Source organism: Anastrepha ludens, chromosome 3, assembly GCF_028408465.1.
Source record: "Anastrepha ludens isolate Willacy chromosome 3, idAnaLude1.1, whole genome shotgun sequence".
Classification (NCBI taxonomy): Eukaryota; Metazoa; Arthropoda; class Insecta; order Diptera; family Tephritidae; genus Anastrepha; species Anastrepha ludens.
In genome coordinates this window covers 97,669,404-97,683,070 of record NC_071499.1, presented here as the reverse complement: position 1 = coordinate 97,683,070, position 13,667 = coordinate 97,669,404, and the positions used below count along the sequence as shown (strand labels likewise).

General features: G+C 35.6%; 2 protein-coding genes across 5 annotated transcripts; one reads left to right on the top strand and one right to left on the bottom strand.

Moving 5' to 3' along the window:
* The first annotated feature begins 6,813 nt into the window (after positions 1 to 6,813).
* Positions 6,814 to 9,081, top strand: LOC128858543 (tRNA-dihydrouridine(20) synthase [NAD(P)+]-like). 2 transcript variants are annotated; one of them, XM_054094918.1, is made up of 7 exons: positions 6,814 to 7,126; positions 7,209 to 7,482; positions 7,543 to 7,664; positions 7,741 to 7,911; positions 7,985 to 8,150; positions 8,211 to 8,425; positions 8,478 to 9,081. In XM_054094918.1, the coding sequence occupies exons 1-7, from the start codon at positions 6,940 to 6,942 to the stop codon at positions 8,726 to 8,728; spliced, it is 1,386 nt and encodes a 461-aa protein (XP_053950893.1). In that variant the 5' UTR covers positions 6,814 to 6,939; the 3' UTR covers positions 8,729 to 9,081. The 2 variants fall into 2 exon arrangements, with proteins under 2 accessions (XP_053950893.1, XP_053950892.1); XM_054094917.1 differs by having other exon boundaries at positions 7,182 to 7,482.
* Positions 8,953 to 13,352, bottom strand: LOC128858541 (mRNA-capping enzyme). 3 transcript variants are annotated; one of them, XM_054094915.1, is made up of 9 exons: positions 13,231 to 13,347; positions 12,857 to 13,078; positions 11,836 to 12,707; positions 11,637 to 11,772; positions 11,442 to 11,580; positions 11,211 to 11,383; positions 9,589 to 9,689; positions 9,339 to 9,532; positions 8,953 to 9,273 (listed from the first exon to the last, which is right to left on the bottom strand). In XM_054094915.1, exons 2-9 carry the CDS (start codon positions 13,049 to 13,051, stop codon positions 9,074 to 9,076), a joined length of 2,010 nt encoding a protein of 669 aa, XP_053950890.1. In that variant the 5' UTR covers positions 13,052 to 13,078; positions 13,231 to 13,347; the 3' UTR covers positions 8,953 to 9,073. The 3 variants fall into 3 exon arrangements, with proteins under 3 accessions (XP_053950890.1, XP_053950889.1, XP_053950891.1); XM_054094914.1 differs by having other exon boundaries at positions 12,857 to 13,347; XM_054094916.1 differs by having other exon boundaries at positions 9,151 to 9,273; positions 9,331 to 9,532; positions 12,857 to 13,352.
* Between the last annotated feature and the right edge of the window lie 315 nt (positions 13,353 to 13,667).

The window sequence follows — 13,667 nt, the reverse complement described above, 5'->3', positions numbered from 1 at the left end:
AATTCAGACATCCCGGCATACAAGTAACTCCTTCCCGTACTGTCGAATGCAGCTTTGAAATCGATGAAAATATGGTGTGTGTCGATTCTCCTTTCATGGTTCTTTTCCAAGATTTGGCGTACTGTAAATATTTGGTCGATGGTGGACTTTCCAGGTCTAAAGCCACACTGATAAGGTCAAATCATAGCGGAGCGTAGTCAACAGAATTAAATATAGCGTTTGGATTGAAATGTAAAGTGGCATGATTTGGTGTTAGGCAAAAGAAAATAACAGCAGTCTTGTACATTTTTCTTTCATGCTTATTTGCCGTCGGCATTTTGCATGCGCAAATGTATTATTTCCTGTGAGATGAATAAATTAATTCTAAGTATATGCATGCATTAATGTGAAATTTTAAGTATCTAATTAACTAAATTGTATTGATATTACGTGTATTATCAAAATTATTTCAAAATATCCACATAAAAAATTAATTTTGTAAACCATTCATTTACATCAAGGGTAATTATTCAACAATGTGTTGTACTTTTTAAATTATTATATACAGTTTATCAAGAATATCTTTGCATAGTGAAGAAAAATTTTAAATTCTAGCTTTTATCGAGAATTCCAACAGCAAATAAAAAAGCAAACAAAAAATTACACACATTCCATTACTCTATTTGTCTACGACTATTAGGCTCCAACAGTTATTAAATAAAAACACACATTACAAAAACAAAAAGACGTTTACTCTATTTTAAAAGTTTCAAAAAAAACTTTGCATAACTGATGAAAACAACAAAAAATGTAGTTATTTTCCGCAAATTTCATTCATTTGGGTTTTTTTTTTGCAAATGGTATGGAATGTGAAAGGGGTGAACAATTATTTAGTTGATTTAATTAGTTTCGGAATATCATATTCCAATGCTATTTTTCCCCACTCTTCTCTGATGAATCTTATTAATTCAGTTCTTTTAGTTGGCGATCTTTTTCCTACTTTTATTTTTAAATGAACCCACAAATTTTCGATTGGGTTAATGTCGGGACTTTCGGCGGGAGTATCAATAACTTGGGTGCAGTTGTGGAGTAACCAGGACCTGCATAAATAAGATTTATGTTTGGGATCAGTATCTTGATAGTATTTGTATTTAAATGTGTTCGAATTTGCCGGGTCAACAAAGCCGAATTTTCTAATACTGGAAGTCAATTCGTTTTTTAAAATAGATATACTTCCTTGGCCATTATTTCGTCCAAAATTTTGATTTCACCCACTGCCATTGTTGATACACAACCCCAAACCATTACTGACAGCTTTCCAAACTTTACCGTAGAGCTAATATTTTTGTTTTGTAGTGCTGTGAGAGGCTTACGCTAAACTCTCTGGGGTCTATCATGGTAGTAGAGCATCATTTTCATCTCATCTGAGAAAATAACGTCTTCGCAGTACTCTGTGGGAAGTGATATGTGCTCGGTGGCACATCGCAATCTTTTATCAACGTTTTGTGCTGATATCAGGGGTTTTTTCCTAACCACTCTTGAAGAATATTTGTGTTTTTGCAATACTTTTCGAACAGTTTCATGAGAAACTCTTAACCCGTAGTCTTTTTCCACTTGAAGAGCTAATCCTCTTGTACTGCTTTGCGGATTAATATAAATAGTTTTAATAATTTTACGTTCAATTCGCTGCGTCACTTTTTTTGATCTGCCTGTAGATCCTTTCAACTCGAGTCTTTCTTCATTTTCAGCACGGTTTATTATATTATATACAGTTCTAATTTTGAGGGAGAACATATCGGCGATTTCTCTGGCTGATTTGCCTTTGTAGTGATTGAAATACACTAATTGAATAATATTTTTTGAAACTCGTTTTCCTGGCATTTTTTTTATTCAAATTTAAGATCACTTGTAGCACTGAAGACAACTAAACTTATAACTAAATAATTTCTTACCCCTTTTACATTCCATACCATTTGCAAAAAACCCAAATTAATGAAATTCGCGGAAAATAACTGCTTTTTTTGTTGTTTTCATCAGTTATGCAAAGATTTTTTTGACACTTTTTAAATAGAGTAAACATTTTTTTTGTTGTTTTTGTAATGTGTGTGTTTATTTAATAACTGTTGGCGCCTAATAGTCGTATACAAGTACAGTAATGGAATGTGTGTATACATTTTTTGTTTGCTTTTTTATTTGTTGTTGGAATTCAAAGCTAAAATTTTAAATTTTTCTTCACTGTGCAAAGATATTCTTGACAAACTGTATGTATATTCATATACTACAAAGTGTTGAATACATATAACATCTACCATCCATATTTATGTGGGCAGAAAAAAATCTTGACTTGCCTTATAACACAGCTCATATGCATCTACATATAAAAAATTCAAGAGCAAATAGACAAACATATGCAAACATATTTCTAATATATATGTATGCAAAAATCTCATCTCTCTCTCTAAACCGTATGCGTTTACATATACATATGTATGTATGCATATTCGTATATACATACATATGTATGTATATACTTTATGCCTCTACATGCGTATGCTTCCAAAACTAAAATTCTAAGCCTAGCGACTACAAGAACAAAATGCATTTATAGGCAGCTGTAGCGGCTGTGATTATTTACCCGCGTCGGCGCTTAACAGTTTCAAATATTAAAAAGCCCAACAAAAACAAGTTCATTTCATTCATAAAACGAGCCGCCCATATGCCAATTTTCTCGACCATTTGAAAATAGTCAATATTGGGATATTTCGCGTTGAATTATTTGCCAATATTTGGTAAGTCGTGAATTTTTGTCATTTCGAATGGTCGCAGTTCTTCAATTGATAAAAAGTACACAAAAACATATGCATATATCTGCAAGGTTAGAAACTTACTCTGAAATCAGAGCATTTGAAGATTACTGTACATATTTGAAGGTAGCTGTGCATACAAGGCTGTGCCTATGATTGGGATATTTCGCGTTGAATTATTTGCCAATATTTGGTAAGTCGTGAATTTTTGTCATTTCGAATGGTCGCAGTTCTTCAATTGATAAAAAGTACACAAAAACATATGCATATATCTGCAAGGTTAGAAACTTACTCTGAAATCAGAGCATTTGAAGATTACTGTACATATTTGAAGGTAGCTGTGCATACAAGGCTGTGCCTATGAATGCGCCGCGGTTTTTGGTGAGAAGTTTTAGGGAATCGTAATATTTTTGCTGTGGCAAGTACACATACATACACACATCATATATGTATATATGCGCATATGAATACATATAAATTCACATAGTTGTATTTGCATTTGCCATCTTCCTGTGTGCCTGAATCATTTCTCTATGGGGATTATTAATTAGATATGCTTGAAGAATTTAAAATAAAACCAATTGTATCATCATCATACTTACCTAATTTATAATTAGTGACGACAAATTGTTAATAATACCAGATATTTTAAGATTTTTATTATTAATTTATTATTATACATATACTAGCGGACCCGACAGACTTCGTTCTGTCAAATAGATTTTGAATGTGGCAGTTTATATTTCGACCTTAAGATGTTTTTACTCTGCTGACCCTCACACACCGCCCTATCATGGTGATGTCTCGGGAGGCCAATCAAATATATAGCTCTTACATTTTTTGACTTTTCAATTTGGTCGGGTTCACGATATTATCACTTTTGTGTAAATGCATTAGATCCTCCAACGCGAACACGCACACACACGAAAGCGCAATATTTGTATGGGAAAAATAAGGACGTCAAATTCTCTGTGATTATTTTCGAAGCACCGAACGATGTCATTTGAAAACAGGAACTATACGTTTGAATTTTTTTCAAAAAAATGAATTGATAATGGTGTTGTTCCCGATACAAATGAACGTAATGGTTCAGGGGGAAGTTTTAATTCCGGTAGTTTAACTTTTCCACCGGAACAACAAAGACTATCGGTTTCATTTTGAAATTTCAGTGCCTTACAATGTTTGCAAACATTAGGCATGGTTCCAATTACAACAGAATTGTGCAAACTATAGTCATACAAATGATTATATGCAAACGCTGCTCTGTTGCGATTTTGTACAATTGACCTCTGTCTCCTAATACGCTGATTCATGTTCGTATTTTGTTGACCTTGCACTGCACGATTTCTTCTCATTCTTTCACGATCATTATTATTACTTGTTTCCCGTTTTTCATTCGAATGAGCAGAACGTGATCTGTCCATACGTTGTCTACTTTGCTCATTATGCTGACTTCGTTGCTCTGCAGTCTCTTCATTTCGTTCGGCATTTTTAAAAATCGTCGAAAACCACACTTTCAAAATGTTCACCTGTTCGCAATAAGGAACATTAAAAAGCATCAATAAATACTATAATAACGAAAATATTGAATAGTACATTAATGTAATCTCACAAAGCAACAGCGAAGATAATTTCACAGCAAATATGTATGTATTGTTGTCGATGCACACACTAATAAATTTTTGTTCAACGTGAATTCAATTCAACCTAAATGAAATGTCTTCTTTGTTAATAGTTGAAAATGAAATGTTTTGAAAAACTATAATATTTTTTTTTCTAATACATATATTTTTGTGAAAATACAATAACGAAAAATTAAAAAAAAATTGTACACATAAAATGAATGTCGATTCGAAACTTACTATAATCTAAGAATCGAGCAAGTTTTGTTTTGTACAATATTTTGATTTTTTCTTTTTTTTATATGAAGAAAATATTTAAAAGAAATTTTTTTTTGCTAAAAACCTTCCCCTAGTGGATCCCTATAATATGAAAAAAGAACGAATAAAATTGGCCTCGTATCAGCCCAAAAAAATGCGTACAAACGAACATCATTTCATTTTTATATATATAGATAGATGAACGAAAAATGTATGGTAATATTTTTTATTTATGTCATAAAAAAACCAAAAAGAACAAATCTAATATGTCATGCATATGTACAGTGGCACAGTAAAGTCTACATACCCCATTGAAAAGCGAGGTTTGGAGATTTCTGTGAACATTGCAGCATTAGAATATATTCCAAACAAATCCAATCTAACAACAAACAATAAATTTTAACAAAAAAATTATAATCCAAAAATATTTATTAACAAAAACAAACAAAATTTATTTTCCAAACACAGAAAAGTCTGCATACGGCTTTCTAGTGGAGTACACAAAATGCAGTTCTGTACTCAAACAGTGCTACCAATCACTTCAGGGATCTTTACTAGATACCGTTAGTTAGAAAGAAGTTTAGTTCTTCGATATTAATATTGTAGCTGTGTTAATTTAACCAAAATGGGTAAAGAAATCTGTGTTAAAGTACGTGAGCTAATTGTGAAATATTATAAGGAAAAAAATCTTTAAGAGAGATTGGAGAACTGGTCGGACATCCAAAATCAAGCATTCAAAGAATTATTCGGAAATATAATCACACTAATAGTGTAGGAAACAAACCAAGAAGTGGTCGCCCACCTAAACTGACTCCTCGTGCTAAGCTAAAAATATTGTTAGACGTGCAAGAAAATCCAAGAATAACAGCAATAGAAATTGCAAAAACCCTGAAAAATCAGGATATTGCTTCAGTGCATCCAGAAACGGTGAGACATTTATTGAGAAGCAATGGAATCCACAACCGTGTGCCTCGAAAGAAGCCATTCATCAGCAAAATAAATATGGAGAAACGAGTCGAATTTGCTAAGAAATATATTGATGCATACGAAGATTTTTGGGCTAATGTTTTATTTAGTGACGAAAGCAAGTTCAACTTGTTTGGCTATGATGGCAAACAAAAAGTATGGCGTCGAAATAATGAAGCATTATTGCCCAAAAACTTGCTTCCTACGGTGAAGCACGGTGGTGGCTCCATAATGGTTTGGGGCTGCATGTCAGCAGCTGGGGTGGGTAATTTAACATTTATTGATATTAATATGGATCGCATGGTATATTTGGACATTCTCAAAGATAATTTGAAGCAATCCGCGAGTAAACTGGGTCTTACGGCGGGTTGGTACTTTCAGCAAGATAACGACCCAAAACATACCGCTGGTGTTGTCAAAGAATGGCTAAATGTGCCCCATCAACTTCATTCCCCACCCCAGTCGCCGGATTTGAACCCCATAGAGAATTTATGGGATGAATTGGATCGTCGCATTAGGAAAAGGACAATTAAAAATAAACAGGACCTCAAAAATGCTTTACTTGAAGAGTGGAATTTAATTTCGAATAATTACACAAAAGTATTGGTAAATGACATGCAAAATAGATTAAATGCTGTTCTAGAAAGTCGTGGCGCACCCACCAAGTATTAATTCTGTTGTCTTTTTATTCCCTTTTAAGTGAAACACATTCTTTTTACAAAGTATGCAGACTTTTCTGTGTTTGGAAAATGAATTTTGTTTGTTTTTGTTAATAAATATTTTTGGATTAAAATTTTTTTGTTAAAATTTATTGTTTGTTGTTAGATTGGATTTGTTTGGAATATATTCTAATGCTACAATGTTCACAGAAATCTCCAAACCTCGCTTTTCAATGGGGTATGTAGACTTTACTGTGCCACTGTATATGTATTCATGATCATATATGGACATATCAAATGAAGAAATCTATTCTGTACGCAAGCAAATGTAAGCTAATGTAAACTACATTTTTTCACACTTGCGTATCACCTCTCATTTCTCTTCGGCAACCATATTAATTAATTTGCTACTGTTAACTTGTGGTGAAGTAATTTCAGAGTTAAATTTCTTACCCGTGTTTTGTTAGAGCCCAAAATGAGGAACGGGCCGGGATTGTGCCTTCTACGTTCTTTGTACATATTTACATAGGGTGGTCAGCTGTTTATTCAAAAGACATGCAGTAGGGGAGCAAATTTGATTTATTTGACACGGAATATAAATTTCAATGATTTACAACTGAGGTAAATGAACTTTAAAAGCGTGCTTTGTTTATGTCTAAAATGACAGTGGAAGGAAAGAACGCAGCTTTGGATTACCGCAATAAGGTGATATTGGCGCCAATGGTTCGAGTAGGAACACTACCAATGCGTTTGCTGGCTCTTGAATTCGGTGCCGACCTTGTCTATACAGAGGAATTAATCGACTTGAAGCTGATACGTTGCAAAAGGCGTTTTAATGGTAAAGGAATAGTGAAGTAGTCTAATTCACGTTTAATATTTACCTAACTTTGTAGCTGCATTGAGTACCGTCGATTTTATAGATCGTAGCGATGGCACAATTGTATTTCGTACTTGCGCAAAAGAACGTCAACAAGTCGTACTACAATTAGGAACTAGTGATGCAGAACGTGCCTTAACCGTAGGAAAGTTGGTGCAGTATGATATTGGAGGATTAGACATAAATATGGGCTGTCCGAAAGAGTTCTCCATAAAAGGTGGTATGGGTGTAGCGCTTCTCGGGCAACCAGATAAGGCGGTACATATTTTATCTACGTTATGCAAAAACCTATCCGTTCCAGTAACCTGCAAAATTAGGTGAGCTTTGAGTTTAAAAGCGAAGACATGAATAAAAATATATTCCAAGCATTTTTGCAGAATATTACCGGACTTGAATAATACGATCAAATTGGTACAACGTTTTGCTGCCACTGGAATCGCTGCAATTGCGGTGCATGCACGTACCCGCGACGAGCGACCACAAAACCCGCCTCATCCAGGTGAGTAGAAAATGAGTTTTCCTGAAGACCTACTGATATTTTACAGAGCTTCGAATCATAAATTCACTTTTAACAGATTTTATACGTGAAATTGCGAAGGCTGTTGATATACCAGTGATTGCGAATGGTGGTTCCAGGGAGTTTCAAAAATATAAAGATATATTAAATTTTCGCGATTTGTGCGGCGCCACTAGTGTTATGGTGGGAAGAGCAGCACAGTCAAACGTTTCCATTTTTCGGAAAGAAGGTGAGCCTTTTTTCATTACGTATTATATATTTTCAATTCAATTACAATATAAAGTAACATTAACACACGTAAGGCATGCTCCCAATGGATAATATTATTGTGAAGTATTTGAAACTTTGCGTCGACTATGACAATGCAGCTCACAATACTAAATACTGTGTGCAAAATATACTAAAAGAGTTGCAAGAGACGCCACGAGGTAAACAGTTCTTACAATGTCAAACGCTTCAACAAATGTGGTAAGACTCTAATTTAGTTTCAATAATAATTTTCTTGGAAGTAAAACTTTCTTATCGCAGTGAAATCTGGTCGCTTGGCAGTTATTGTTATCGCAAACAATTAGAGTTGAAAGATCTTGGTAACTTCGGTAGACGTGAGGTGGCGCCTGGTGTGATACCTGATGACGATACTGCGGATGGCCCAGAAATGAAGCGACGAAAGGTAGACGCCCCGCCATTGGATGCAGATGTTATACAACATAACATCGCTTTTCTTCGCTCGAACTATAGCATTGGTTAGTAATAACCTTTACATATCTATTAGCGTACAGTTTATTTTTAAAACAGATACTCAACTACCAAAAACAATGCTGTACTCTTATGCTGGTCGTAAAAGAAAGGATATTCCGCTATACGAAACGCAATGTATTGACAAACTATTCCGTGCAATTTGCAGTTTTGACGGAAAAAGATATGCAAGTTCATTTTGGGAAAAAAATAAAAAACAGGCTGAACAAGGTGCAGCACTAGTGTGTCTACTCGATATAGGTGTGATACCTGAAGATGCATTGATTAAGAACGGTAGTATATTGCGCTGAATATATTCCTATAAAATTGATATATATAATACAGAAACGTTCAGACGTTTATTTACCACAATGCAATTAATTATTACTCTTCACCATAGCGTAATAATTGGGCACCAAGTTTTGAAAATAAATAGAAAAATATTAAAAGTGTAAGATAACTGCCTACAAATTTTTTTGGATTCTTTTTTAATAGTTTGTCGGATGCGTATAGCTTGGCAGTTACGCGTAATGAATTTAAATAAATCTATTTTCCCAATATGTTTCTACTATTAAGTATTTGACAAAATTTTTCGCAATTTTAATAGAAGTGCTTTGCGAACTGCATGTCTTAAATATAAACTAAAATAACTTCATTTATTTTAGTCGCTGATGTTCTTCTTTTTGATGATGGTTTTGGTGCTGTTTCTGCATAGGTGGTGGGTGGTGTTGGTTTGGTGGCAAATGACGTTGTTGGGGTGGCGGCATTACATTATTATGATCGCGAAATCTATAGTTCTCAATAAAGCCCAGTAAAATAGACTTCGTTATCGGATGACGTATACTTTCCAAAACCGCTAATATATAATAGAGATGAAAAATTACTAAATCATTATTATTTCTTTACTCATTACTTCCTCACATTCTGCTGTATTGTAACTATTTGGCAATAGCTTATCCGTACGTTCACGCATGAATTCCCACTGCCCCTGCGAATTAATGGTGCATTCAATGATCTTATTATCCAAATCCTTCAAGACCTTAGTGCATTTTATTTTTCCGTAAGGCTGGTCAGATCCGCCAACATATAATAGGCCTATTTTTTGTGTTACCACTCTGCAACAAATACAATTTTAAGCATTTACTACTAACCAACATATTTCTCTACTAACCCCATGCCACTTTCTACTGCAATTTTGAGTCGAAAATCTATAGAATTCATATGAAACGGTTTCCATTTAAGTACATCCGGACATACACCAGCTTTGTAGGGCTAAAAATACAGTATACTTTGAAATAATAGTGATTTGTGTAATTAATAGTATGTACAAATGGATAGGTTTTATGACTCGATAACCGACGCATTATTGCTGTTACAGCAACCTTATGAAACCCTACGCAGATGGGTGTTCCAATAAGTGTTGCATTCTCATCTATAGGTAGACTCGAGGAACGCGCTATTTCGACGGGACCGAGTCAGAGGGAAGATTTTTCTCATGAATGGTATACGTTTGTTATGTAGAGATGCATTCCAGAACGTAGTTATGCCAGTATCTGCGAAACGCACTGTTTGGTTGTTGTTGCTCTAACAGCAAATATAGGATTGTAGTAATCGTTTTCAGTTTGTCGGTAGATGGTTGTCGTAAAAACATTAAAATAGGATAAATGTTCAGCGAATGCTGCCAAAATTACAGTATTTCGCTGGATATAAATCAGGGATTTAGCAGTTCAAAAACCAATGCCAATTGCAATGATGAAATCGGCCGTCGTCGTCCATTTAATCTAACGATAGTCCCAGACTGTGAGTGAAAAAGGTGGGGTGGGCGGATTTAAGTGAGCATGTGAAGAGATAGTTAGTGGCATGCGCGGTGCCCTCACATGGTGGACATATATTGAGTATCCCTAGCTCAATTCATAATTTTGTTAGAGTAACGCGTTTTCCATGTGACAGCTAAAACTTTGTTTGTTTGTTCACAGTAATAGAAGCCCCGCCAGTGTAGGGCATATCACCGGTCATCTTCGTCTAGCTCATCTAAAGGTAGGCCCAGGAAACATTGTGTTTCGACAGGTTGGGTCCAGAGGGAGAGGGGTGTTAGATGAGTCGGTTTTAGAGGGCATGTGAAAAGATGGTTAGTGTCGTGGGGGATGCCTTCACATGCCGGACATATGTTTGGTATGTTGGGGTCGATTCTGGATAAGTAGGAGTTTAACATGCTACAGTATCCAGAACGTAATTGTGCCAGTGTCACACGTGTCTCACGAGGAAGCTGGAGCTATTCATCTGCTATAGATGGTGGTTGGACTCCGATTACGGCATTCACAGGACGGGAGCTTAAGAAGGTGGTGACGGTCTCCCGGTGAATGTCGCTAAAACTCATTATCTGCGCTGAGTGTTGGACGCATAAGGATATTCGAGGAGCGAGAGCTCATGAAGGTGCTAAGGAATTTTCGGTCCAGTGGTCATATTGTTGAAGCTCGTCTCTAAGATCACAGAGACAACTTCTGATGTGTGTAGTAAGTAGCTCGACAGAAACTACCTTCTGAGCATAATGTTATGTTGACGGGGAACGTAACCCCGCAACTACACCTTTTGCTAATTGTAGATGTCTTAACTCTGTCAAATGTATGTTTTTAATTTCTCATTCAAATGAATATTGAATTGTCAAACAACGAAATGACAGCTGGCAGCTGAGAAATATGTTTAAGAAGTAATATGAAGAGAAAATGTGTCTAAGTGCATACCTCAACTAATATTTACCTATATGCTGAAATACTCTCTTCTTAAAGAACTTACTTGCTTTGAGGGCTGAAAAATTAAGCCATCTGGCTCATGTAACAAACTTTTAGCAAACTTTTCACCTAGTAGAGCGGCAGATTGCTCTATTTCCCAAAATTCTTTTTGGCGTATGCTGAACGGTTCTAGCGGTCTATTAATCAAACCCTTTGTTATGGCTTCATAGCGGGGATCTAAAATAAAAATGATATATTTTGTCTGAAAGAAAACTTCACTTCTACCGTAGCATACCAATTATTTTATCTTTGATGCAACGCAACCGGTCAGGAAAGAATGGCTGAGAACCAATGTCAATATTGCAAAGCTTAACTATGTCATATATCAGGTAACGCGGTATGGATTGACCATTAAGTTTATCAATTACCATTTCCTAAAAGCACAACAAATTTAAATAGTTTCTCATGAAATCCAAATTGTATAGTTTACCCCATCTAGAAGCGTGTCTTCTAAATGCTGATTTAAATTTCCAGCTTTAACGAAAGTCAAGTTCTCAACCTGAAAACATGAATTGTTCCGATCGAAAAAGTAAATCTCATCACGTTTATTAATAAGCATCATATACCTGTAATAGAAAATGTTACAAATAATTCAATAAGCATCTCTATAATAAAAGCATTTTACTTACCGTGTTCCATCGGCTTTCCACGATACACGATATGGTATCTCATATAAACGTTTTAGGTTATTTTTGTCCATAGAAACTGGTTGAGCCCCTGGGAACCCACTCTTCTTCCAACCGCACATATCTTGGAGCTTAGACTGCAATTCACTCAGTTTTAGTTCATCTGTAACATGCACTATGCCTGGCACACCGCTCATGAATGTTGCATTTTTAATTATAATCTCTTTGCGGCGCTTATGACCTCTTACATTGGAAGTACATGTCACATTAACTTCACCACTTCTCGCATTTGTGACAGCGCCTTCTGTGTGATCGTTTTTATTGAAATCTTTTTGGGTTTCATCACCCACCTGACCAACCTTGACATGATTAAAATCAGAGTGTTGTGAACTGGAAGCCACTTCAGATGCTTTCCGCTTACGCGAATCATACATATTATCATTGCTACCATCACTATCATCGTACTCCAAACACCAACCTGGCAACTCGGGAGCCATCATAGCATCTTCATCATCCTCGTAGCGACGAAATAGTTCATTTATATAGTCCTGTTTGTATATGCCGGGTGGGCGTGCTTCTGCAAATATGGCTAACGCAGTTTCAATTGAATAATCAAGACGCTCTACTAGATATGAAGAAATCAGAAATCCTGTACGATTAAAACCATGCGTACAATGTACGGCCACAATATCAAATGGACGTTCATTAATGAAATTGTCCACAATCTCAATAAATGACTGTGTTTGCTCTGGTGAAGGTGTCTCCCCATGACCACGACACTGCAATTTTACATACTGAGCATCGCGTGATTCAACCACTTGGCGATCATAAAAACGCTTTGTGTTTGTCAAATCGATCCAAAGGCCCAACTTTAACTGAAATGGAAAGTAATTAATGCCTCAATTCCTTAAGATATAAGCGGAAGGAATACCGCTAAACCAATGAATATGAAATATATATATTAACAAATGTAGTGTGTAAGCAGTATGGGTGACACGTTGCAGGTACCTGTGTATTCGCTTACCTTTATTGATTTGCAATAGTCAAAAATCATTTCTGGATGAAACATGCATTCTATTGACATCTGCGAGTCAAATGCGCTGCTTAAAGGTGTTTTAAATGCCAAAAAACGTTCAGCAATAACCTTTTCACTTTTTCGAGGGCAATGCAGCCAGCGATTTGGTATCGGACCAGGCCCACTCTTTGAATTTCGAGACATATCCCCCAGTATTCGGCACCTAGACACCTAAAAAATTGGTGTGCGCTTGTGAAAATTAAGTGATGGTCACAAATAGATTTTAAATTTCTCTGCAACCAATTTTATCAATTCTTAAACAAAACATATGTAATAATTCACTGCCACAATGGGAAAAATTTGCACACAACGCTGTCACTTACAGCTGATGAATAATAATTGCAGAATTTGGATTAAATTTAACATCAACCTTAAGGTGAATGCAAATGTTCAATACATTTTCGATATTTGGATTGACGAAAAAAGTCGATATTGATAGGTTCCGCTCACGATATACCACATTCGTTCAATATTAGCCGTGTTTGGTTTTGACGCGCATATGAATTAGCGCTTATAGCAGAGAACGTTAATGTATAGAGAAGTGTCACGAGCTACGAATAGTGTGAATTGTCAAAAATGAAGTCTAACCACCGCCGGGGTGTGGTGAAACTTTTAACAGAGCTGTTTACAGCGATTTCTCTCTTTAGTTTATTAGCTCTGCATAGTTTTTGGCTTCTGTAGGAAATCAAATTGACGAAAAGCCGACGGCATTTTGTAAAGTATTTGCTTGTGCATTTTTATGTTCCCTTGATAAACGAAA

Excerpts from the sequence above, each read along its gene's own strand:
- LOC128858543 (XM_054094917.1), top strand. The coding sequence starts at position 6,940 with ATGTCTAAAATGACAGTGGAAGGAAAGAACGCAGCTTTGGATTACCGC. Across the intron at positions 7,483-7,542 it reads CCAGTAACCTGCAAAATTAG|AATATTACCGGACTTGAATA; the intron begins GTGAGCTTTGAG and ends GCATTTTTGCAG. Across the intron at positions 8,151-8,210 it reads CAAACGCTTCAACAAATGTG|TGAAATCTGGTCGCTTGGCA; the intron begins GTAAGACTCTAA and ends TTCTTATCGCAG.
- LOC128858541 (XM_054094914.1), bottom strand. The coding sequence starts at position 13,051 with ATGTCTCGAAATTCAAAGAGTGGGCCTGGTCCGATACCAAATCGCTGG. Across the intron at positions 12,708-12,856 it reads ACTATTGCAAATCAATAAAG|TTAAAGTTGGGCCTTTGGAT; the intron begins GTAAGCGAATAC and ends TTTCCATTTCAG. Across the intron at positions 9,690-11,210 it reads TTTTTCAGCCCTCAAAGCAA|CCCTACAAAGCTGGTGTATG; the intron begins GTAAGTTCTTTA and ends CTGTATTTTTAG.